Source organism: Argiope bruennichi, chromosome 7, assembly GCF_947563725.1.
Source record: "Argiope bruennichi chromosome 7, qqArgBrue1.1, whole genome shotgun sequence".
NCBI classification, from domain to species: Eukaryota; Metazoa; Arthropoda; class Arachnida; order Araneae; family Araneidae; genus Argiope; species Argiope bruennichi.
Window position 1 is genome coordinate 90,574,333 of NC_079157.1, and position 26,729 is coordinate 90,601,061.

Consider the following 26,729-nt stretch of genomic DNA (forward strand, 5'->3'; position numbering starts at 1 on the left):
GAACTTCATATTATCGTTTTCTCTTTAGTAGGGTTCAAAATACGATAAACGCACGTGGTGTTCTGAAATGATGAAATACTTGAAAACTCCCGAGAATTTCTTTCTTTCTTTTTTTTTCCGGATATCTTTGCTATTTGTATGTTGTTGTTTTTTTCGTGCTAACCGTTAAATGAACTCAATTGAAGCACCTCTTAAATATTAGACTTCTTTTTCTTCTTTTTTTTTATCGATTTCTTTCAAACGAATGTTGAAAACAGATGTCACTCATGATGTTTGTCTACTGTATATTTTACGGGAAGATTTTATAAGATACTTATTTCTGAGAAATAACAATGGCATGGGAAACAAATTCACATAAATTCGCAAAAAGCATGATAAAATGCTTTGAAAAAAATTGTGCATTTCCTGAGAATGGTTAGTTAGTTAGTTATTTATATTAATGTCCCGTTTTAAGCAACTCTAGGGCTATTTTGGGACGGATCTTGTCATTTTGAACCACGGTCAGATGACGAGGACGACACCTGAGCTGGCACTCCCCTCTCCACACCACGCCACACCAGTGGGAGGACGTTTGACCTTAACGTGCAACAGACCCCCTTACACGACGGTTCTTCGGTGGAATCCTGAGAATGGAAATATTCTGAAAATATTTACGTACAAGAAAGATTATAAGTACAGGATGGTTATAATTAAATTTCCCCTATAAACAGCACCATACAACACAAACGGGTGAACGGATTGCAGCGAAATGTGGTATATAAACTATACGCAAGATGCGCTCACGGAATTTCGAAAAAAAAAAATTCTACCAGAGGACGCCTTTTTCTTAAAAACATTAGTTTTAACACAGTAAACAACCAAAAAGGAGTACAGAAACAATATTAACAATCCAGAACAAGAATTATGAGTAATAAAATGTAAAACCGGGAAAAGCTGTCAGTTCTAGGGGAGGGGGGGAATTCGGGATTTGCATTCTTGCGAAGAAGAGGAAGCTTTACACAAAACAGGTTTGGGTAAGAAACGTTTGCAGACGTTGTCATGTTTTTTTGTTGATGTTTCAAGCTGCAATGATGACGGTATCTTTAGTTGAACGTGCGTTATGGATGAAGCTATTTTACAAACACAAGGGGAGTGCTTCTGTTGCAATTCGTGAATTTCTTCGTGTAAAGAACCTATGACGTGGACCAAAGTCTGCTAAAGGTATCCGGACTTGATTAAGAGATTTGAAACAACGGGGACAGTAGGAGTTCAACCTGGAAGAGGCCGTAAATCTGTTACAACGGTATTTGTTGATGCCGACAAGATAGCTGTTGTCGCACAAATTTTGCAAGCGAATGAGGGTGATTACATGGAGCACCTTCCCCTACATCGTCCTGGACACGATTAATAACTGCTCCTCTTCTGTAATTTCGTCTAATCTGTTCCCGCAAACTGATTTTTTTTTTCTTTCTCAAACTGAATACGGTTTTTTTTTTTTCTTTCTTACCTTTATTTTATGTGGTTTGATGATAAAGTGATAAGAAACTAGTCAATAAATGTTAATATTGTTTCTGTATTCCGTTTCAGTCGTTTATTGCGTTAAATTTAATGTTTTTCCGGAAAAGCAGTCCTCTGGGAGACATTTTGGAACTTCTTTTTTTCTTTTCTTTCGAAATTCCAAGAGTGCATCTCGTGTATAGTCAACATACAAAATTTCGTTGCAATCTGTTCACCCGCTTGCGCTATACTGTGCTGTTTATAGGACAAGTTGAACTATAACCACCCTGTATATTAGATTTTTTTTTTTTTTTTTTTTTTGTCGTGTGACTATTTTAAGCCAAATTTTTGCGCAGTAGCTTCTGAGGGTAAAGACCCCTGAGCACCCGAGAGCAGAAGTCTAACTTCTAACTCATATGAAGATGAAACTCAGATACTCGCTTGCACAACCCCTTTTTACAGGGGTGCTCATTCACACACCTCACAGAGAGAACAACCATGCCCGAACCAGGACTCGAACCCAGAACGCCTAGATCACGAGGAAGACGCGCCACCCCTAAGCCAGGACGCCGGCATGTTAGATATTAAATTTATTATAAACACTTTAACACTATATTTATGTTTTTATCTTCGTAGGTATTATCACAGTTAGAATTAAATTTAAATTTAAGAAAAGGAGATTCGGTCTTCTAGTGCAAAACACTGAAGCTAAATAATATTCTGGTCTTTTTTTTTTTTTTTTTAGCTTGTTATTGTTTGATTTGATTGCATGATTGCATCATTCCTCGCATTCTTTGTGTAGTGTTTGATTTCTACGTATCCATATCACACTGAGTAATTTTCAAACAATAAACAACATATAAAAATTAAAATATTAAAAAAAAATCAGAGGAAAATAGCCCAGTTACAGATAAAATGATGCATGCTTTAGAATTATCTTGAAGAATTTTGCTGTCGTGATGAAAAGGAATTAATCAATTTACTTTAAATTTTAAGCTTATAGAATTAAAGATAATTTAGATTTACTTTTCAAGTAATATTTTAGTGAGTGCAAGTGATGAACATTAAAAGTTGTAATTTACTGACGAGAACAGAGAAGAAAAAAAAAAGGATGAAAGAGGAAATTGGTAATTTTTAAGTGGTCAGAAAGAAGATCCTGAGCTTCGGAAATGAATCCGAAAATCAAACAGCAGTATTACTTGCGTAGTCCTTTAAAATGGTTAATGTTACAACTACAGTAATCTCAAGAAAAAAATGAAATCTGCGCGACTCAGGAATTAAATTATCTTGTTTCCCTTCCCGTGGCTTCGTGTCTTAAAATAATCATTTAGAAATTTAATTCTTTCAGACAAATGTTTATCCTGTCTACATATTCTAACATAATTTTGAAGAAAAGTGACGAAAATATGACAAATTAGGAATTTAATTTCTATTTACCTTTCCACGGAAGGGCATGATTTGTTCAGGGGTAGACCAACGAAACGCTCTGTTTGCATCGAGACACAAGACAAAAAAAAAAAAAAAAAAAAAAAAGAGTGAGAAATTTTTTTTCCTTAGTTGGATTTCTTTTTCCTTGGAAATTCTTATTGGGATTTTTTTTATATACGTGTTGATTCAGGAAACGAAATTCTAGGTATATTTGGAAGTTATACCACGGGCATTAGGGATTTTTATACCTTCGATTGCAGCCTGAGAATTCAGAGTTAGCAATGTTTTTAAGGCGCGTTTTAGAAATAATTTAATAAAGTAAGTGGGTGTTGGATCAAGAAATAAGAAAATTTTAAAAATATAGTAATATGGACTAATTTAAAATAAAAATTAAGAAATTAATTTGAATGAAAATTAAATAAAGAAATATCATTTCATATAATATAAATTAGATCCTGACATAGAAAAAATTTCATATTCCAATAATCAAAATTTTTCAAGCTTAGTTAGCAAAAACTTGTAAAATTCAAATATTACTACTTAATTGAATATTATCTTCGTATCTGAATCTTAATTATTTCCATTTGCATATAACTTGGAATTGTTTTCATGATTATTTTATGCTTAGTTCCTGCTGAGTTTTACATTTTTCAATTGCTTTCTTCAAAAAATCAGCTCACATTTGAAGACTTTAACTTAGTCATCAGAAAATAGTGTGTCCTAGTTAATAATTATACATAATTAAGAGTTTTAAAAATTAAATTTCAATATTTTTATTAAATAATTTAATAAAAATGAGCAACGAAAGTAAAAATAATAAGTAAGCAAAAGTTATTTAAAAATAAAATAAGTAAGTAAGAAAAGTTATATATATATATATATATATATATATATATATGTGTGTGTGTGTGTGTGTGTGTGTAATGATATTTTAAACTTTTAATTTCAATTTAATTAATTTTCAAGATTTCATCTTAATTTAGCCCCTAGTAACTTCATTCTAAAATATTCTCTTATTTCGTGATCCAATTCCACTTTCTCTACTTAATTAATTCAAGAGAAGCTTTATAAAATAGCTTAGTCAGCTAAACGCCGATATTTGCACACGCTAGGCGTGAAGGGGTAAAAATGTCCAGTAAGCACATTCTTTCTTAAAAGATCCCTGTGTTTCCCTTACATGTGATTGACATGTGTCAGAAATCCCTATCAGAATCTTATTAATATATTAGCACAATGAAGAAATATTCTCCCTATCAAAATCATAGGTTATATAAGACGAGGGATAATTTATGTCGGCCCTTTTTTCCCCACTTCGGCTTTTGTAGTGTGCTGCGGCGGACGTCTTGTCCGCGTCTCTGCTTGTAAATAATTATGCTTTTCCGATGGATTAAAAAGAATTTAAAAAGATAAAAGGAATCTCTTCATTGTCTTCAAACTGCATCATGCTTCACAACAAATAATATTACATAAATATATATATATGTAATATTTTTCGGAATCCTGTCGGCTTTTTTAATATGTAACACTTTTCGAATCCTGTCGGCTTTTTAATATGTAATATTATTTTATGTGAGCAGAATGCAGTTGTGACCAGCAGTGAAGAGACTTTTTATCTTTTTAACTTCTTTTTAATCCATCGGGAAAGCATAATTATTTACAAGCATAGACGCGGACAAGACGTCCGCCGCAGCGCAGTACAAAAGCCGAAGTGGGGAAAAAAGGGACCGAAATAAATTATCCCTCGCCTTATATAACCTTAGATTTTGATAGGGAAAATATTTCTTCACAGTGCCAATATATTAATAAGATTCTGATAGGGATTTCTGACGCATGTCGATCACATGTAAGGGAAACACAGGGATCTTTTAAGAAAGAATGTGCTTACTGGACATTTTTACCCCTTCACGCCGAGCGTGTGAAAGTATCTCGGTGTTTAGCTGACTAAGCAATTTTATGAAGCTTCTCTTGAATTAATTAAGTAGAAAAGTGGAATTGGATCACGAAATAAGAGAATATTTTTAGAATGAAGTTACTATGAGCTAAATTAAGATAAAATCTTGGAAATTAATTAAATTGAAATTGAGAGTTTAAAATATCATTACATATATATATATATGTTAAGAATTATGTGCAGTAACACTAACAAATGCTGAGCAGCAAAAGATATTCATTGTGGCCCTCGAATTCGACACCCTTGATGTAGAAGGAATGATATAAAGGGAGGGGGCTACATTCTCACTATTCTGGGGGGTTCTTGAACTGTAATTTTAGGGGTTCAATTCTAGAAGTAGGGGTAGGGAGCAAAACAAATATTAATTCATACTTTGCTTTGTTTGCAGATGAAGGCACTGTTGATTGCAAGCATATCTCACGACGTGGGACATCCGGGTCTCAACGAGACATACCTGAAGAAAGTACGGTGCACCCTCTCCATCATGTACGATGAACCCATCCTCGAAGAACATCACACGCAGACCCTCTTCCTTATCTTAGAGGTGAAAGATATTATAGATAAACAAATTATAAGAGCTTCTCATCTTTACTTTTTTTTAAATCCAAGCTGTTTGAATTGTTTGTATCTTAAGCAGGCTTTAGAGTACTTAGTCATGCATATACAGATTTCAAAGCGGATTTGCTATTGGACGGAATTTTTCAACCAAATATTCATTTGTTACAGGATTCAAGTTATTGATCTTAATTTTTATAATAAAATTAGTTGAATAATAAAAGAAACAGCAAGAGTAGTCTTCACTAAAGCTGTACTTTCTAATAAAGCTGTTATCCCAGACAATGCTAAGAACTGGTACAACAGATACGAAATATTAATCTTTGGCGGGAATGTAGCATCTTTGGCGAGTTTTTTTGCGATAAATCCCTAGCATGTGGTTGATAATATCCAAAAATTGAATTTTTATTTTAGACACATTTTCCTAAACCGATTGAAAAAAAATTGTTACAAAACTGCACTTGTAATTACAAAATTCCTTTCCAAATTTGATATATTTAAGTAACTACATTTTTGAGTGATCACGTTTACATGTTTCTGAAAATGCAGATCCAGAGACGGTCAACTCCTCATTGGAATTAGTTCAAAATTTGATAGTTGTTTACACTATAGATGTTAAAGATTTTGTGTTCCGAATTTTATATATTTATATTTCTCCATTTTTCAATTCTCGTGTTAACGTATAATGAAATGGCCTGGCAGAACGATTTCTTCTGAATGGATTTTGCTTAAAATTTTATAGAAATCTACAAATTCGACATGAAGACCATATATCATCTGCCTAAAAACAAATCGAATTATCTTTGTCACAGACAGATAGGCAGATGAACATTTTCCAAAAATGTGTTTTTTGAATTCAGAGAGATCTAAATTGTAGAGATTCGTCACAATGTAGAATTCGAATTTATTGATGACTAGCCGCCTTTGGCGACCAGCCGGTTCGCCAATCTTAATGTTCGTTTAAATTTTAATAATTAAATAGGTTGAACCGGAGTTTAACCCCCTTCTTCGCCAAGCTGCGATAACGCGCCAAAGCTGGCAATCTTTATTATGCACTATAATTGAACATCTGCTCCTTTGCTTTCGAACATTTCGCAAGGCCATTGTTGGAGATTTTTAAAAATTGTGCCAAGCAGGCGGTTAAACTCCGATCGTACCATTAAATATTTTGCGCAATTCCAACTTTAATAGATTCTTCAGCAAAATATTTTAAAACTTCAAATTTTGATAGTCATATAATTCACTCATAATATTATAAAGGCCTTCAGTCATAACGTGATATGTATCTCTCTCATTTTCTGTTACCCCTCGTAGAATTTATGCTTTAAATTAAAGTGTAAATGATTAATCTGCAATTAATATAATAATATTTTGTACTGAAACAAAGCATTTTTTTTAATAATATGATTACTGATAATAGAGTCACTGAGCGTTTAAACTTTATGGGCACTAAAGAATATCTTTCTTAATTTATGTAATATCTCAAGAATTTGTCAACAAAATTTTCTCAGATTCATCATGAACAGATCGATTCATTAACAATGTTTAATTTTAAATGCATCAAACACTAAGAAAATAAAATGAATCGTTTAAAATAATCGGTCGAAAACAGGTTTAAAAAAACTACTTAAAAAACGATGTACTTAAAACTATAAGCATATACAAAAAATATATATAACTAACATAAATACAATTTAATTACAAAAGCATGCAACTAACCTAAAAATAATTTAAATCATTGAAAACAGGTTAAAAAAAACTACTTAAAAAACGATGTACTTAAAACTATAAGCATATACAAAAAATATATAACTAACATAAATACAATTTACTTACAAAAGCATGCAACTAACCTAAAAATAATTTAAATCATCCGTTCATAATGGTTGCCATGGCAGCAATCAGAACACAATGCGCATGTGTGAATTTTCTTCGCCACTTACGGTAACACAAATGATGAATTTTTCTACGCCAGTTGGGGTAACGCTATGCAGATTATACATTTTTAATTTCCTTTATTCTGTGTTATTTTAATTCAAAAGTACTTCAGAATGGATCTGAAACATGGATTAATTAACAATATTTAATTTTAAATGCATCAAACATTAAGAAAATAAACAGAATCGTTTGAAATAATCCGCCGAAAAATATTAACCCTAGCCTCATTACTGTTGGGAGAAAAAAAATGAAGCCTTACTCATTTGGCGGTGGGGAAAATGGAAGATTATTTTGGAGGGAAAGTTAGTTTTTAATTAATAATTAAAATTCTAATTAAAATTTCAAAAAAAGGGAACCCAGGTGTACATTCCCGATCTCTAAGGTATACATGTACCAAATTTGATAGCTGTATGTCAAATGACCTGGCCTGTAGAGTGCCAACACACATACACACACACACACATTGAGCTTTATTATAAGTATAGTTTACTATTTTTTCCTAATATGTACTGTTAATAAACTAATGTTAAACTAATGATAAACTGAAATGCTAATAACTAATGTTAATATTAATAATAAACTAATAATCAATATTATGAATAATATATATAATAATCGAAATAATATGTTTTAATAATTAATGTGATCAAAATTTCAGTTTTCCTAAAAGTATTACTATCAGTGTTTACGTATAACACTTTTTTTCGTTTTTGACACATTAAAAAAAAAACCTATCGTTCTTTTGCTTTGAAAGAAACCTATATTTTTCATTAAAAATTAATATTTATCTTTAAAATATTCTAATCAGAGTGTTTTCAAAACTTTTTTCCATTTTCATTTTGATTTTAAAAACCGTTCTTTGAATAAAAACACTTTTTTTATTTAAAAAAAAAAGTTGTTGAAAAAGAATAATGAATTAAAAATAATGGATGAATTAAAAAGAATAATAAATTCGAAATACAGTGAATATGAAAAAAATAAAGAAAAAATAACTTGGATAGAATATGTTTCATTCTTTTTAATATTGCCTTCTTGTAAATTGTCTTCTTGTTGCCTTCTAGTTTTTATAAATGATGTGAAGATAAAAGTTTCTGAATAGACTTTTTCTCTACTACTCCTTTTTTTTAAAATTAAAATAATGCTTTTTTAAATTATATAATATAATATAATATTTTTATATAATAATTTCCAATTCTCATAGCACGCACGTCTTATTGCGTTAAAATTATACCTACTTTTAGATAAAGAATATTGGAATATCACATTGATAATAGTTTCTGAAACTGATAAGAAATAATTTCGAACCACAACGTTGAGTCACATCTTAGATAAAATGTATTCAAATATATAAATAGAAAGTTCTTTTAATCATTTATCAAGTCTTTGAATTTGCACTTAAAAAAAGGGAGAACATTGTAATCAATCATATAAATAGCAGATATAATTTATTAAATCAGTTATCAAAATGTTGAAACTATTATTACAGAATATCAATCACTATCATGCGAGAAAGTTACAGTTAAAGGGCGAACATGATGGTTTCGTTGATGAATATGTACGAACTGATAAACGATAAACAACTAAAACGATGCAGAATTGTTTTTATAAATTATATTATTTGTATAATAATATTAATTTACGTCTGTTTTGAATAATAAGAATTTCTGAAACAAACTCGTCAGAAACTTGTATGCGGTAAATATTCGATAATTTTTCATCCGTAAATGATTTCAATTATTCAATGAAATCGTTTGAAGGTTTCGATACCGATAATTTTTCTGCATTATATTTAGTCGATTTCTGTATTAATTCATTGAAATTTGAAAATTTTCGAGATAAACCGATTAAGAAAAGAAACCTTTTGTTTTATCACATCACTTTTTTTATCTTTATAGCAAATGATGAATCCATTTATATTAATGAGGTATTGTTTCTTTTTGTTTTATTTTTAAATTTGCAGAAACCATAAGCAGACGATTTTATTTGCGGAATGTGATGGAATTGGATTTTATGTAAATTAATTTCATTAATGTTAATTCTAAACGAAAATGTTTCATAAAATTTCAATTCATTATTTCATATAAAAAATATAGTCAATGATTTCATTAATTATTTATTAAATTAATTAAAATTTGACAAAAAAGAAAATAAGCAATTATTTAAATAAAAACACAGTCTAGTCAAGAAATAATATTAATACAATAATATAAATACAAATAAAATACTAATACAATAATATAATAAAAATTTAAACTTAATAAAAATATTTAACAATACAAATTTAACTTTTTAAAAAAATTATATAACTTAATAAAGTACAAAAAATGAAAGTAATGTAATTTAACAAAGGACAAATTTAAACATAATATAAATATTTAATTGCTGAAAATATTTAGTTTGAAACATTTTCTTCGAATGTCGTACAGCCATAAAATAATTTGTATAGCATCCAAAAAATATAATATAAATTGAATGCTATTTAATTTCTCCATGCAATAATAGTGTAATTTACTATGTTTCTTAATTTTTTTTATAATTGGTATTTCATAATTACCAATCGATTATTTTGCTACTATTTAATTTCTTATCTTAAATAATTCATGGAAAAACTGCCTTGATTTTTAAAAACAGCTCATTACTTTTCAACGAGCAAATCGAAAAAGACAATGAATGTTATTTCCTTGAAATATTTATACGTTTATTTTTGATGAAACACTCTCAAAGGTTTCCTACTACCTCATATTAAGGGAAGTGTAAAATTCTGAAATTCTTCCTGGTTTAAAATCTACACACATAGACATGAGGTAAAATTCCGCAGACAAATGCTTGGTTCTTAATTAGTTCTAGGTACCATTTTGGAACCACATGAGAATTATTTTGAGGCAGTCCTCTTAATTTTAAAGCTTGGCCTCAATAATAATAGTAATAATAATAATAAAAAAGAAATGATCCACACATTCCCACAACACTTTTCTGACAGAATTGGGGTCAAGTAATTTTTTTTTTTTCTTTTCATATCAGAAAAATGAAGGAAAGGAAAATAGGTATGAAATTTATATGATATTGCTCTCTAAACCTTTTATCAGATGCAACTTCTTTTCAGAAGAAAAAATTTTTCGATATCCCATTTTCGATTGAAAAATTGTCGCTGCAGAATTAAAAAATAAATATATAATTAATTTTAATTTTTTTTTTAACTTTCTCGTGTACATAGTACGGAGAAAGTATACTAATTGTCAAAAAATTCGAACTCGAAATTTTGACGAATCTTCCCGTTTTAGACCGCCCTGTGGTTGAAAAACACATTTTTGCAAAATGTCCATATGTCTGTCTGTGACAAAGATAACTCAAAAACGACTTCAGATAAACGAAATTTCTGTCCAATTTTGAGTAAAATATTTTCAGAGGAAGTCCGTCTATTCAATGTAAGTTTACATGATAGTTACAAAATGAGGATAGCTAGATGGATACATAGAACAAATTTAACATTTATTGTGTAGACACGTGTCAAATTCTGAGCCAAAGCCAACAACAGGTTGTTGGATTTGACTCAACAACGGGTTGTTTGATCTGTACTTTCAGAAACATGTAAACGGGATGACTTAAATATATCAAATTAGGTATGAGATTTTGTGAATACAAGTGCAGTTGTAATCACAAAGTCTTTGTTTTAATTGATTGGGAAAAACGTGTCTAAAGCACAAATTCGATTTTCTGATACTATTAACCACATGCCAGGGATTAATCGCCGAAAATATCGCGAAGAAGGAAACTATAGTTTCTTTAAAAATGTTACATTTAGACCAAAAGTTAATATTTCGGAACTATTGTACGCCAATGTCAAGCAAGGCGTTCACTAAAATAACATCCTTATCTTAGTGAGTATGCGAGAAAGTTTTGGGGACAACCCCCCCCCCGCTAGTTGATAAATGAAAAAATTATCCAATTAAAAATATTCATTCAAGCATTTTTATTCAAATATTGTAAATTATGGTATTTTATTTACTAATTGCGCCTACATGCATCGCATTTCCAAGACAGTTTTCCTTCAGTTCTACACGACCTCATGGTAATTTTTCTCGTGAATTATTTTTACCCTACATTGCAATATTTTGTTACGAAAGCGAGTATTTCTCTTGAGATACCAAGATCAAAGTTTATTTCCCTTACACATGCGAATGTTTCTCAGAAATGTTTCACCGCTTCGCTAACAAAGAGAGCAGCTGCAAGTTTTCCGCAATTAAATCAGCTGTTCAGCTTTCCACCGCTGAGTGTGCTGGCGGTTCAGCTGCCGCGTAAAAATTTATTTTCGGCTTCTGGATGACCAGTACAACTCCACGCGAACGCCTCTTGAAAATCTTTATGATTTTTTTTATTATTTCTTTATGGATGCAGAAGTCGTAAAATGAAAGGCGCATACAGCCATTTTGAAACGGGAACGTGCAGAAAGTAATTATCAGTTATCCGCTGGTTCTACTTTTATATTTCCGCTTTCCTATCAATGAGTCAATGGTTGCGGTTTTTGTTTATTTTCTTGGCATGATTGGCTATTTTTTTTATTGGTTGCATGTGTGAATATATTGAATACATACATTCTAATAAAACGTTGAATAATGTGGACTATAGATTAGAATTTTACTTTTGATATTTCTTGTAGTAATACTGTAATTACTGTAAATTCTTATAAAAATAGCGCAAATGTGTCTCAATATACCAGCTCTATTTTTTATCATCTGAAGTCATTAACCGTGTATATACAATAAAAATTTTGGCTAATCCTAGGAGAAAAATATCTGTATTAAAAGTATGATATGTATATGGTTCATATCTGTGTTAATTTTTTTTGGGGTACACGATTTTAAAGAAAATAAAAATCCTAGTTGCACTGAATTTTTTAATTATACACCAGTGGAAGTGGTCTCCTTAAAATTTTCTCGCATAATCTAATAAATTTGTTATGTCAGAGAAAGCTACGAAATATTATCTTTTGGAGTGAATTTAGCATTTTTACAGAATCTACCGAACCATTCTTGGCGAGTTATTTGGCGATTAATCCCCGGCCTGCTTTTAATAGTATTCAAAAATCGAATTTGCGAACAACGATTTGACACAAAACTGCATTTGTAATCCCAAAATCTCATACCTAATTTTATATATTAAAGTCATTGCGTTTATATATTTCTGAAAACATAGACCAACAGACAGTCAACTTGTTGTTGGTTTTGGCTCAGACTTTGATAAGTGTTTACAATACAGATATTAAATTTGTGTCCCAAATTTTATTTATCTAGCTTTCTTCGTTTTGTAATTATCGTGTTAACTTTTATTCGAATAGCTGGACTTTCTCTGAACAGATTTTATTCCAAATTTGATAGAAATCTTCAAATTTGATCTAAAGATCGTACAACAAATTTCAGCCTTCTAGTTCCAAGCGTTTTTGTGTTATCTTTGTCACAGACAGGCAGACAGACATTTTCCAAAAATGTTTTTTAAAACACTCTATAGGGCTGATTATTAAACCTAGAACTAAGTTATTGATTGTTAGTCATTTCTTGGGTTCTAAATGTTAATTAAGAAATGTTTTTTTAATATTTTAATTTAAAATGAATCGAAATATCAATATTTCTCCATAATTTTGAAACGTGTTATTACATAAAAACCATTTTTAGATCGCTTTAAAATTTAAAAAAATAAGCTTTATAGTGATATCAATCTTTTCATAATTAGTTTTTTCTATAATTTTAATAAATTAAAAAAAATTTAAGTGCATTTTAGCATTTTTTTGTGGTTATTTCAGTTACCAGATTTAAACTCATGCATGTAGCGACAATATTAAATATGATTTTTTTGTATGCATGTTATCGCTATTATATCTCAGAGAAAATTTAAAAAATATGTCAAGATAACCGAACCTATATAAAACACAACAGTGCTACGATGTTTTGGACTCGAGATTCGAGAATCTTTTAATTAGGTTTTCCAGTGACGTTATGCGAATTTTAAACACTTGATTGTTTTGTTTTCTACACTGCCAAAGTAAACAACTTTTGTTTTTGTTTGTTTGTTTCTTATGGCACTTGCCACTGACAAGCCCGCTGTTACGAAGACAGCGATTTAAGCCTGAGGGGGACGTCTTTTATTTTTTATAGCAGCGCCAACTAGGGCCAAGAGTACGACTTTGATACTCAAGCATCACTCATTCGCTTGCACAACCCCTTTTTACAGGAGGGCACATTCACACATCTCGCAGATAGAACAACAGAAGAACAACCATGCCCAAACCGGGACTCGAACCCGGGACGCCCAGATCACGGGGAAGACGCGCTACCCCTATGCCAGGACGCCGGCACTTTTGTTTTTAGAGTGTGTTGCCGTACAAGACCACTTGGTCTCTAAGAATGTTTAGTTGTATTGCATATTTTTTAATCCAATTAAAATGTTTTCGAATGGCAGTTTTATTTGAAGCTCGAACTATTCAGCCAAATGGTTAAATACTTAGAAAATTATCGTTTGCGATCTTTTTTTTTTTTTTTTAAACAAGCGCACATAAACATAATCAACAATTAGATTGTTTTTTTGTTTTTGTTTTCAAAAAATATTGCTCCATTCGTTTATTGCTTCATTCTGCTTACCTCATTACAGGACATCCGCTGCAATATCTTCTTTGATCTGGAATCAGACGATTACAAGCAGGTAAATATAAAGTTTCAGTTTCCTTTTCTGGGTTTTACCTGATGAGCAAAAAGGAGGCGATATAAACCCTCGATTATTCAATAACTGATTATCCGCACTTATTAGTCCCAAAATCTTGTTTAAAAAACTTTAATCACAAATAAGGAAAAATATTTAACATCTAAGAATAAAAAAACAAATTACCAGTTTTTAATAATTATTTTGTAAAAAAAAAAAAAAGTAAGTCAGAAGGCTTGCAAATGCATATATCTATCTGTTTATTAAATCTGCGCTTTCTATTGAAAATACTGATTCTTCAAAACTATTTTCATATTGATCTGTGTTTTATTTCAATCATTTTATGAATTATTAGCAATAATCAAGCCATCCAATTCCACAGATAATCAAGAGTTTACTGTACTTAGTTCCCATAATCGAATTACAGATTATTTCTTTTTATAGATCGATTCAAGATTTTTCTAATGTCAATTTTATAGCTATATGTTACGAATAATGAATACTTATATTGCATTACTAAAATAAATGAATAAAATCGTAAATATATTTTGAATTATTACATCTAATAGCTACTGCAAGGCAAATAAGTAATGGCATTTTTGTTCAGATTACAGATATCCAAAAAATTACAACTACCAACCATCAAGGACAAATATAAGATTCTTTGAAATATAGGCAAAAGTGATAATGCTGTTATTAAAGAAAATAAAGCTTAAATAGAAGACATCATGAAAAAAAAAAAAACAATAAAAAACCAAGATGTTTAATCTGCAATTAATTCTCTAACAATTTTACGTAACACTGCACCAACATGGTTCTACAAAAGAAAACTGCCGATAATTGTTATCATCTAAACAATCAATCTCTCGGTGTATTTTTTTTTGTTTTGTTTTTGCCTTAACATTATAAATAATTCACTACCCTCAGTTATGCAGTCATTTGTAATTTTGAAGACACTTAAGTACTTGAATTGTAAATGTCATTGTCTCCAAACAGTAGCAATATCAGAAGGTTAAGAACCGTGGAAATCAAACATTCTGTGAACCCTACCGCACACTTATTATGACGAAAATCTACCAAAAAGAATTTCATTAATATTTTTGACTGTTATAGATAAAAAAAAAAAAAATGCTCTGCATCTATCGTTGATTTTTCCAACATTCTTTTGCTCAGCCTTTTATTTTTTTAAAGAATAATGTATAAAGAAATTACTATGATAGTAATAGTATACCAACATATTTTAACGAATATCGAAGTTTAAGATCTTTAATCTTTTACGTTGTGTCAACACAATAATTCCCAATTAACAAATTAGGTTGATAAAAGTTAGAATCCAATCTTTATACCAAAAATGTCGGTTTGACCCTATTTTTTCCTTCGAATATTTAAGAACACGTGTTCAATTTTCTTTACTATGATACAAAATAAAGATAACATATTTATAAAGAATTTATTTCAACGTGTATGTTGCCATTCGCGTTGATTACATAAGACTTTTCTTTTTTTTATCCAGAAGTATATGCATAGTTATTCTAGAAACTATCGTTCAATCGAATATTTTGAGCTCTTTTGAGTGAAATACTATCCAAATCCTTGCTGAACAGACACATTACAAATACAGCACGAATAAATAGGATACGAACTACTTAATCGGAATTCATTTTCAGTCGAGCGTGGTGCCATCTATTGACATGAACAAATAACTAAAACATCATGAATGTTTCAATGTTTATACCTACAAAAATAAAAATTTTAAAAATAATTAGAGAAATATTTAGAGAGAAAAATTACCCAATAAGTATTTCTAATAATTAAGTTATAATTAATAATTATTTTAATAATGAAGTAAATTTTATGTGATTTTTTAAATATTTTTAAAATAAAGATAATAGATAATCTATAACTCCAAACTTAATTCTTCTTTTACGTAATTTAAATGAATTTCATTTCACGATATCAAGTGGCTATTATTCCTTCAGAAAAATTTTATCCTCATATATATATGTGTTTGTTGTAAGTTAATCGTAATCGCATTTAAGCATTAATTATTTGAAAACAAAACTTTGATCGAAACCGATTACGTAAAAGAATTAAATAAATTGGCTTATATTAAAAATTCATCTTTTTGTGGCCTTGCATGTCCAATCTTCTTAAAAAAATATTTTTGAAAAACATTGATAAACAATGAATTCGCTGTTGGTAACTCTCATATGAAGCCACTGTTAGGAACAGTAATGCGTTCTATACGGTTGAATCAAGATGGCATGTCTATAAAAGATTACTATATGTTATATATTATCAAAGAAGTTACAATATAATCTATTTATTATCTACATATTCTAGAGCGGATCGAAGTTTGAGGAAAACTTAATGTTGGTGGGTGGTAATCATGAAAGTTTAGATCATCGAAATATATTTCCTTTTATTTCTTACGAAATTAAGCAACAAGTTTGAAAATATCAGCTCTAATTTTGCATTTAAAATAGTCATAATAATTCCTAGTTGATTTGGCGCTTTTTATTGACCCTAACCCCTCCAGAAAATTTTCTTCCCTAAGTCTATATTTTGAATATGATCCCTCTTCTTAAAACATTAGTTTGTATTCTTTCCCTGACTTAGGGCCAGGCTGTGTTTTTAAAAACAAATATAACTCGTATATATCAGATCAAACTACTTGGAGGATATTTAGTGAAAATTCATCAACATTTGGAGAAAAATTAGCAGCAGTCAATTCTACTACAGCAAAAAATTCGTTTTTATAAAGCATATGTCAGTGTTTTAATCACATTTATCAAGAACATAGCCAAACATTAGATTCCTTAATCTACTTTTTCGAATTCATCTTCTGCAATGCCAGGCCTTAATCAACAATACTACCCGCTATTATCTGTGTAATCGTAAAGATGAAAGACAAAATAAGTCCCCTAGGTGAATGCCTTAATCAATTAAATCGCTGTGTGCATCTTAATAGTACCAGATATGTACAAACTCTATACAAAGAGGAAAAAGATTCTTCTGGTACCTTTGAACTGACCATAATAACAAGGTTAATTAAATGGTTTCTTTTTTGTGCTAGACAATTAAAAGGACGTATTTATAGAAAAACTTTTGAAAAAGTATTTAGTCTTGGTTATAATATAGTTGCTTCTGTATACTAGTGAGCTCATTTTTCAATGTAACATTTTTTCCGTTTAGATTCTTGACGACATGAAACTGGCTATTCTGTCAACAAACCTTCAAAAATACAAAGGACAATGTGAAAAGATGCGCCATATCGTCGAAACCGGAGTGGATTTCAGAAAGAAACACGTACGGTAAGTTCATTTGTTTCAAGGGATTTAAAAGGGGGGTATCCATTAAAATAGGATGCGCTTGATTCGTAGAATATGAAATTGTTGTTGTTGCTAATCTCCATGGCCTGACATAGTCAGACCAAATCCAAAAATCCGTTGACAAGAAGAAAGTCAAAAACGAGGAAGGGAGAAGTATAAATTTCTCCCCAATGAAGTCCTAAACAGTCTAGAATATGTTCAGCAGAGGCCTGATGTTGGCAGCATTTCAGGCAAAGAGGGTAACATTTTTCACCCTGAGAAAAGAAAAGACATTCAAGGTGGTCACTGGCAAGATGCGACAGGCAAGTGTTGGTTTTTCTATCACAAGGAAGAATTAAGGACTGGCCCGGCTTCCAAAGCATTGTCTTCCTGCAGACCAAACTTCAGATCTTGAAATTCAGAATATGAAATTAATTGGTTGTAATTATTATATGAAAAACACTGTAAAACAGTGGATTATTAAATGATTAAAGTTTGGTTTTATACAGATGTATGCTGATTATTTGAAGAAGTTAAAGTCCAGGTTACAGCTACATAGGGCTATTTGTGGTCCTACCTTGCAGTTTTGAGTCGGGGTTAGTTGACGAAGATTCGAGATTTCCTGAAAGCTGGGAAAGAATTTAAGTTTAGTTCAAGATTGACCATTAACTTCCATTCTATCTAACACAAGCAGTGAATGTCGCACCAAGACATTCTAATTTTGTTAGTTTTTACCATTTAGACCGACCAGCCACGTTTTGCAGTTCAGCCAAGGTTGGCTCTTGCGCCAGTAAACCTCATAAACCAACCGATCAGACGCGACCACTGCACAACACAGTTGTTTTAGATATTTGTGCATTGTTTGATATTGCTGTACAGTATGCTGTGTCTTCCATTCTGTGGACATTGCGATATTGTTTTCGTGCTTATATGTGTTACTGCTTTCTCTATATACTTTTCAGTTAACTCTCTTGAACCCGGAATTGGTTTGTTAACTATTTAATTTAAATATTTTATTTTACTCAAATGAACTATAATGCATACCCTTATTTATCGCCCATATTCTGGCCATGACTGTTAGTCTTTCAATAAATAATAATTCTCTCCCCAGCGACCTTCAAGATCTTGCACTCTTTCGGGTAGGCGGATCGTCGTGAGGTAGAGCAAGACCAGTTGCCACTTCGAACACTGTCACTCCATAACATTGTCGATGAACATCCCGCTAAAGTATACCCCAAACTTCGTCCCTTCATGTACCTACTCAAGGAATGGAATTGTATAATGTCTTTTAAAAAGATACCAACTCTAATTTTTTTGTGCATAAACAAATTAAACTGGAAAGAGATGGTCTATGCAGGCACGAAGGTAATCCTAATGTACATGCTTAAATTGTTTGCCCCTCCGAACTCTGTCACTCCATAACATTGTCGGTGAACATCCAACTAGAGTATATCCCAAACTTTTTCCTCATATACCTACACCCCTGTCGGATTTTCCTAAAGTTGTAAAGTGATATAATGTCTATCAAAAAATATCGACCATAACATTTTTGTACATAAATAAGTGAAGCCAGGAAAGCAGGCCAGGTATGGTGTAGGCGAGAAGGCAATCCTAATGCACAGGCAAAAATTGTTTCATGCCTGAAATATTGTCCTTCGCTGGTAAACAGCTGATGATTTAGGAAGTGTAAGTAAATGCCATCGGATTTTCGTTATTGAAAAAAAAGTAATAACAGAACAATTTGAACAATGATATTGTGTTTCAATTTTATATTAAATTTGGGATTCTTGAGGTGGAAGCGTTCCATGAGGTGAAATAGGCCTTGGGCGGTAAAGCAATGGGAACCAAGATCGTAGATAGGTGAACGATTCTGTATTTCAAAGATGGCAGTATGCATCACTGAAAATGAGTTAGTGACTAATATTTTAAGGCTTAAGGACCAAGATTGGTTACGCTGTACCAAACTGTGATACAAACATTACGGTGAAAGTGAAGGAAGGTTCTGATTGGTCCTTAACATCTTTACATTTCGCTACAAAATAACGGCTATAATTCAGATATTTAGCCAAAAAAAAAATCAGATTTAAATATCCAAATGTTGCTCAAAAACTATTTATCAATGTGTTCTTGCAGGAATTCCCTGAAGTCGCTGATGATGATGGCGTGCGACCTGTGCTCATCCTGGAAGCGGTGGGATGAGCACAAGAATGTCATCTGGAGCATCTACAAGGAGTATTTTAACCAGGTGGGTCGATCATTGTTATATTTAAAACTTATCAACCATTCTCTGTTCAAATTAAAGACAAGGGCTTGAGTTTCATTTCTCGAGTTATTTAGGTCAGTGACTTTTGATCCTTTAGAATTTGGAACCCCAAATCTCCATATCAGTAATATTCGCTTTCATCTTGCTAATGCTTTTAAGAATTTCAAATGACAGACATCAAAATTTCTTCTCTGTGACTGATATATATATATATCTGAGATAATCAATGGGAGTCTTCTTTTCTCATCTCTATATATCCTCAAAATGGTGTGTATTGTGTTTAGCTTGGAACAGTACTTATCTCCGCTGATCAGTTGGTTACAGGCATTTAATTTCGTAACAGGCCTACATATATAATTCATTTATCTAACCCGTTGCATTTCGGAATTATAGCATTCGCACACAATAAAAGACAGACAATCAATTGTGGGATTTAATTAAAAATTGGATATATTTCTTCAATTGACCTGACAAAATCGTACATCAATTTTTTGATTAAAGTGTTCGCATGTACACGGACTTATAGATTTCTCACAGACGGATGTCGTTCATGTTGTGGTAAAGATTAACAATTCAGGATAAAAGGACCATATTTCTATCTGAATACAAATAAGTATGCTTAAAAAAGGCAACACAAGAGACAGATAAATAAAATTTGTTAAGGTTTAACACCTAAAATGTAGATTCTTATCAAATTTTTTAAAAAAATCTATTAAATATTGACTATGCTGGTTTGTACTTTCCCATGCACGTAACGCAATAACTCAAAAGCGCAGTGACTTAAACAAATGAAATTTGGTAGGTGATCTTGTGATTAGAATTGTAGGTCAGCGTCAAATTGTGGTTTCAAATATAAAATCGATTTTCGGGTATTCGTGTATTAACCGATTGCTAGAGATTAATGGTCAAAAAGCACATGCAGGTCCAAAAAAAAAAAAAAAATGCTGGCTTCACGTCAAAAAACAAAATTTCGTAATTATTGTCCGTCAATGCCTTGCAAGGCATTCGCGGCTTTACCTAAAGTCCACAATTTTATGCTAGGGAAGGGATAACACTATTTTTAGAGAGTATCCGAGAAAATTTCGAGAAGACCACTCCAGCTGGTTTAATATCTCAACAGTAATATTAGTGTTAATTTTCCTCCAAATAATCAGCCATAGTTTAAGATGTTTCTGTTTTTGAAATTTGACTGCTTTGAGTTTAAAAGAGGGAATTTTTCATATCACAATAAAATTTCAAATTATCTCTAGATTAATAGAGGCAAAATGACTCACCTACTCCAATGAATGGATTGCTAAGAATGCTGATTTCCATTGATTTGGGTGCAAAAGAACAACCACCGAATATCTTCTAATGCGAATGTTCGACGTTTTGATAATGGTAGCTCCGAGGTCGCAGTTCCGCTACACGATGCTACAAAGAGCCTTGTCAATGATTTTTAATCTTTCTTTCTTGTCAGGCAACCATCTTGACAAGAAACTAATTGACCAGCTCTTTGAAGCCTGACTACATCATTAAAAACCCATTTTGGCAACAAGTCATTACAAATCTCCTCTTTCCTCTAGGGTGACAAGGAAGTTAGTTTCGGCATCACTACCCCAGATCACATGCTTCGCACCAATGCAGAAAGCATACCCAAGTACCAGGTATGTTCTATTTTATTCTTTTCCCTGAAGCAAATTGCGTTGTTGGAAATAGATTCAATATTTTATATAGATTTGCTTCAGAATTTACAAACGAGTGTTGATACAGGTAATATTTTTATTTAATACTAACCGTCTTCAGCAATTGATTCGTCCATTATATTTATAGGATTAATTTAATGTCAACCACCTTTGATGAGCTATATTTTGTCATATCGATGAAAATATTTTCAATTATATTGCACAATAAATACAGAGCGTTCTAATTATTTCGTTATGACGCAAAATGGCGAAATGTTCATTAGCTTTGGCTAAGGTTTTAGTTTATGATAGCGTTCGAAAATCAGGGGATTCCAGCGATTATTGACGGCAATTTTTAGACTCATGAGCTTCTACATGAAGTAGAAATTTCCGAACTGGTTTCAGTGGTTGGACTAGAGGATTCTACCAAAATTTTACGCAAAGGAATCGTACAGAGAGAAATATTGTTTTCCAGAGTTCCTTTGGAAATGGAGGAAAATGCAGATCATTCAACCATTGATGCATATCTAGGAATCATGAACTTTCATATGAAATAGAAATTGAGAAGTTGGAACTTCTGATTTTATTTTGCCAAATCATTTAAATATATAGATAATATCGCAGTGGGTTACCTCTTCTAATTAATCTTTTTAACTGTAATGTTTTCGCAGAGCGCTATTTTTATTGTTTAGCATTAAGCAGCAGTTGCATGAAGTCAACCATAAGGCCACGCCTATCTCAGGAAAATCACACGACTTTGCTGGAACAATGGGGACAACTGTTAGCTATTGTCCCAGCAACCTTGTCTCAACTGTTCATAATAGGATAGTACCGAGACAACATCAGAAAGACAACTACTTGAATATGTTATGTACAACAGTTTGTTAGTGAACGTGATCGGTACGGTTCAGGCGTGATGGTGTGGGAAGGCATCATGCACAATGGCAGAACACCGCTTCACATCTTTGAGCGAGGAAGCGTTATATTGCAGAGGTTACTCTGGATCATGTTCGTCTTTTTAGGGGTGCTGTAGGTCCAGACTTTTTGTTTATGGACATAGAAGCGTTGAGGTATCGGACACACTGCAAAGTGAAAATATTGTCCGTATGTCTGCTTACTCTCGAGACCTAAATCCCATTGAACATGCCTGGGTCTCTGTTTGTGAAACACGTCTCTGGCAGACGTGTTTCACAAACAGCCATCCCTCCCCGACAGTGCAAGAGCTCAAAATCGCCTTGAGAGAGGAGTGGGACAATATCCCCCAAGAACTCCTCGATAGTTTAGTGGAGAGCATGAACAGATGCAAAATGTGCATTAGTGTCCGTGGAAATCACGCATCTTACTAAGGTACACCATTTTACATTATAATAAATGCACATCCTCCCTACTAAATATGTACTTAATTTCATTTCTTCAATCATTGTCTGTACTTAATTATTCCGAAAAACGTAACTGTTCCTTAGCAATTGTCAAGCAGTGTATTTCAAGTATTTTTCCACAACTTGCTCATTCTTCCGTACTTCTTCACCTCCCGTCAAATATAGTCATCTAATAGATATCGCAGATCAACTGTATGCATTATTAATGCTCTTCTTTAATTGCCTAATGGTCAGAGGCCCGTGAATCGTCAAGGGCATCGAATTATCGCTCCTCAAAGTTTAAACCCAATAACTCAAAGGCGTTGTAACTAGACGCGACATTCATAGATAGTCTACAAATACCTATTCTACAGATTCTCAACTGAACCAGATAAGACAGCACATTTCTGAAATGGAAGATTATCATCTTATTAAATAATGAAAAAAACTAAGGTGTTAAAATTCCCTAACATTTAAAAACTCATTTTAATTTTCTTTTCTTATACATCTATGAATCAACATTTTCAATAATATTTCCAGGCATCCTTCCTTGAAAACGTGGTGATGCCAATCTTGCAACTGTTGACGAAAATTTTTCCTCAGCTAAAAGAAATACTGAAAACGACGCAGTAAGTACCGATTTTTTTAAAAAATTGTATTCATTCATTTTTTTTACTTACCCTTAATTGTCATTTCATTATATGAAGCCCAAATAAAAAAATCATCTTCAGGCAAATAATAAATAATCTAGAAACCACCCTCAATCAGTTACCATCATTCTAATTGATGGCAAGCTAAGTCACAGGGCATAAATTATTAATTACAATAAACGACTGAATCGCAGGTGAATGATATAATGCAGGTTTTTAAATTCCGAAACCAAAAGAGAGAAAAAAAAAAATTCGGAAATTTATATAGATAAAAAAAAAAAGATTTAAATAGATGGGTAAGTGAAGAGCATTATAGACATTTATTATGCTCAATTTACAATTAATATGTCAATATTAACAGTTCAGAGCGGATTTGGAGATTACACTACTACAAGCGATCTTGTTGTTGACCACCTGAGAGCAAATACTAGATCCTAATTTCACACAAATTGCTTCACTACTGGATGTTCACTTCACTCTCTGAAGGTAAAATACAGTCAAATTGATTTTCCTTTCTCTTCCAAAAATTGAAAGGACATAAATTTCACCATTTTTTAAGGACATAACGAAAAATCAAGAACTTTCCCGATGCTTCAAGAGAAAAATAAAATTTAAGGAATTTGCAGTGGGAACTTGTTTAATATGACATTAAAAAAAATGCAATGTCTTTCAAGATAATTCTTTTACTTTTTGTATTTGATTTCAGTTTAATGTCCTGCTGCATGTATCAGTATAGGCTTCTTCGTTTAGTTGTGTGGGCGTATTAGTTTTAGAAGACTAATAATGTCTCACTATTTTAAATTATGGCGAGTCTGATGGTTATAGTATATTCTCTACTAAGATGGAAGTTTATGCAGATATTCAGACTTACATATTATACAACACAGAAAGAGAATGTGTCATGAAAATGATGTTAAAATTATAATTTTGTAAGACTGTTATCGTATTTTAATATGCTTTAATAGTTCTGACAAACTATTGGGAGAAACAAAGCTTACAATTCTAAGGATTATTCTGAGAAAACGAAAATGAATTTGCTTTTAAGTCTATTGGAACCCTTGCAATTTTGCATCGGAATTTCAAAGAGTAAACACAATATCTCTATGTATTAAATAAATTAAAAAGTAATATTTCGATAACACATTACATAAAAATGAAAATATTGATAAAATACAAGATGTTTTAGAAAATCTGCAATTTCAAAAAAAGGGGCAATTGATATTTTGTATGAAATAAGAACATGTTCATTTTCTTACAACTAAAATTCCAAATAAACAGTTTGTGAAAGTAATCCCCCCCCCCCTCTCTTTTGAACTCTATTACCATTTATTCATTCTCGTATACTTCCTCTTTCAACAAACAAATACAGAATTTAAAAAGAAGAAAAAAAAAGACCAGATTATATAAGAAGTTAGTCCAGATATATTCTGATGTGATCTAATTCACAGAAAAGAAAATCTGGATAATAATGAAAATCTAAAAAACTGTTTTGAACAAATGTTTCACTCAAATATCATCTATGCGATCATAATAAACAAAATTCGATTAGGAAAAAAATTGAATTAAAAATTAAAATAATAAAATGTAATACTAAATACAATTTCCCTATATTTTTGAAATGCCCATAAAAAAAGGGGGCAATTCAATTTTTTCTGATAAATTTGTTTTTGTATTACTAGATTTGCTTGCAAGAAACATTTAAAACAAGTTTAATATACTCATAACTTTGCATAAACAACGAATAGAGTTATAACAGCCCCCTTGCATTATTATCTGTCATTTGAGACTTCAAAACATGAAATATTGCTCTTGTTCTCCCATGTCAATATAAATATTTCAAATATGCTACGGCAAAGTTTCATCTACTTAAATTTCTCCAAAAATTAAAATCAGTCCAGTAAAAAAAACTCAGAAGACTTAATTTACTTATAAAGTTATTGATAAATTAATAAGAAGGGTTTTTTTTTTAATTTAAAAAAATCCATCCAAGAAAAGGTTAATTTATTTTAATTAAAGCTTTGCTCAGAAATCTGTTAGCAGAACTTCGTATCTAAGCTGTGACGATTTGTTTTGCATTCTACTAAATTGCACATTGGCCATGTCATCTTGAATCCCAATCAAGCAGAATATTACATTTGTACCCTCCAAACTTCCAATGCCACACCACACTGGTGGATTTCACTTGCACCAGGCCCATATGCATAGCAGATATAAATAGAATCGCATATCAAACCCACCAATCTCGCATCAAATAACTAATTTTATTAATAAACAATTAACCATTAAGATGATTTTCAGTTTAATTTACATGAATGATCAGTAAAACTATTTAAATTAATTTAGTAGCTAGAAGTGTGTTAAAATTTTTTGTATTTTTTTAAAATCAGCAGATGATACATGAATAACTATAATTTAAGTTAAAATAGTCTTTGTATTTGAAGCATTCGACTTTATCATGAGAGTTGCCAATAAAATTTTTAATAATAAATTAAACATACTTTAATTTTTTTGTTAACTTCTTACATTGTCAAAAACTAAGTTTCGTAATATAGAAAACTTTTGTTCTTGCAATTTTTTTAGAGAAAATTTAGAATGCTGGAAAACTTATAACTGAAAGAATTTCAAGAAAATGGATATAATAAAAGAAATCTTTATATGATCAACACATTGAATCAAAGAAATAATAACACCTAAACTGGATTTAAAAGATCCATCTATGCAATGGACAACTTAAAGGATTACATTTGTTCCATTTTGTTTTATACATTAGATGTACATTTAGATATGCTCTAATTATGTTCAATAAATGTTGACATATATTTCTATTATATTTTTGCTGTTATAAAACATAAATCTAAATAACTAATTCATAACCTTCTATTATTTGGAATTCAACATTACATTTTGGCCACAATTTCGCCCTCCCTCCATATTTTTTCAGATAGTAGCTAATGCACAATTATAAATATGTACTCTTGTATTCAGTTCATTACGATAATTTCGAACTCTTAAACCGTGATACATTCATGATTGCACCCACATACAAAGTATTCATATTAATTGATGCCAATAGAAAATTTTTAAACAAGAATATAAGAAAAAGGCATACCTTTTGTATAGATTGAATGCTTTAAAAGATATCAAGTGTATACCACATATAGATTTAAACATCACTTTATGATGTTTAAATCTATAGATGGATTACTGAAAAAATTATTATAGTTTAAATTTTTTATACAATCAACTAGTTATATTCTTGATACATTTAGGCAACATGGCGTCCAAACAATTATCAAAATATACATTCTTTTTAATTAGATTTTATTATGTTCCAAAATATATCTACAAAATCTCACAAGCTACACCTGTAATTTTTTTATTAATTTATTTAACACAGAAGTAACCAATATTGCTACATATTTTCAGAGCAATTACTAGAAAGGTA

General features: G+C 31.2%; 1 protein-coding gene across 1 annotated transcript; it reads left to right on the forward strand.

The window, feature by feature from the left end:
- Positions 1-5,294: 5,294 nt before the first annotated feature.
- Positions 5,295-26,061, forward strand: LOC129975176 (cGMP-dependent 3',5'-cyclic phosphodiesterase-like). Its single transcript, XM_056088147.1, has 7 exons — positions 5,295-5,399; positions 13,991-14,041; positions 17,234-17,352; positions 19,483-19,594; positions 21,178-21,258; positions 23,175-23,263; positions 25,865-26,061. Exons 1-7 carry the CDS (start codon positions 5,340-5,342, stop codon positions 25,896-25,898), a joined length of 546 nt encoding a protein of 181 aa, XP_055944122.1. The 5' UTR covers positions 5,295-5,339; the 3' UTR covers positions 25,899-26,061.
- The last annotated feature ends 668 nt before the right edge of the window (positions 26,062-26,729 follow it).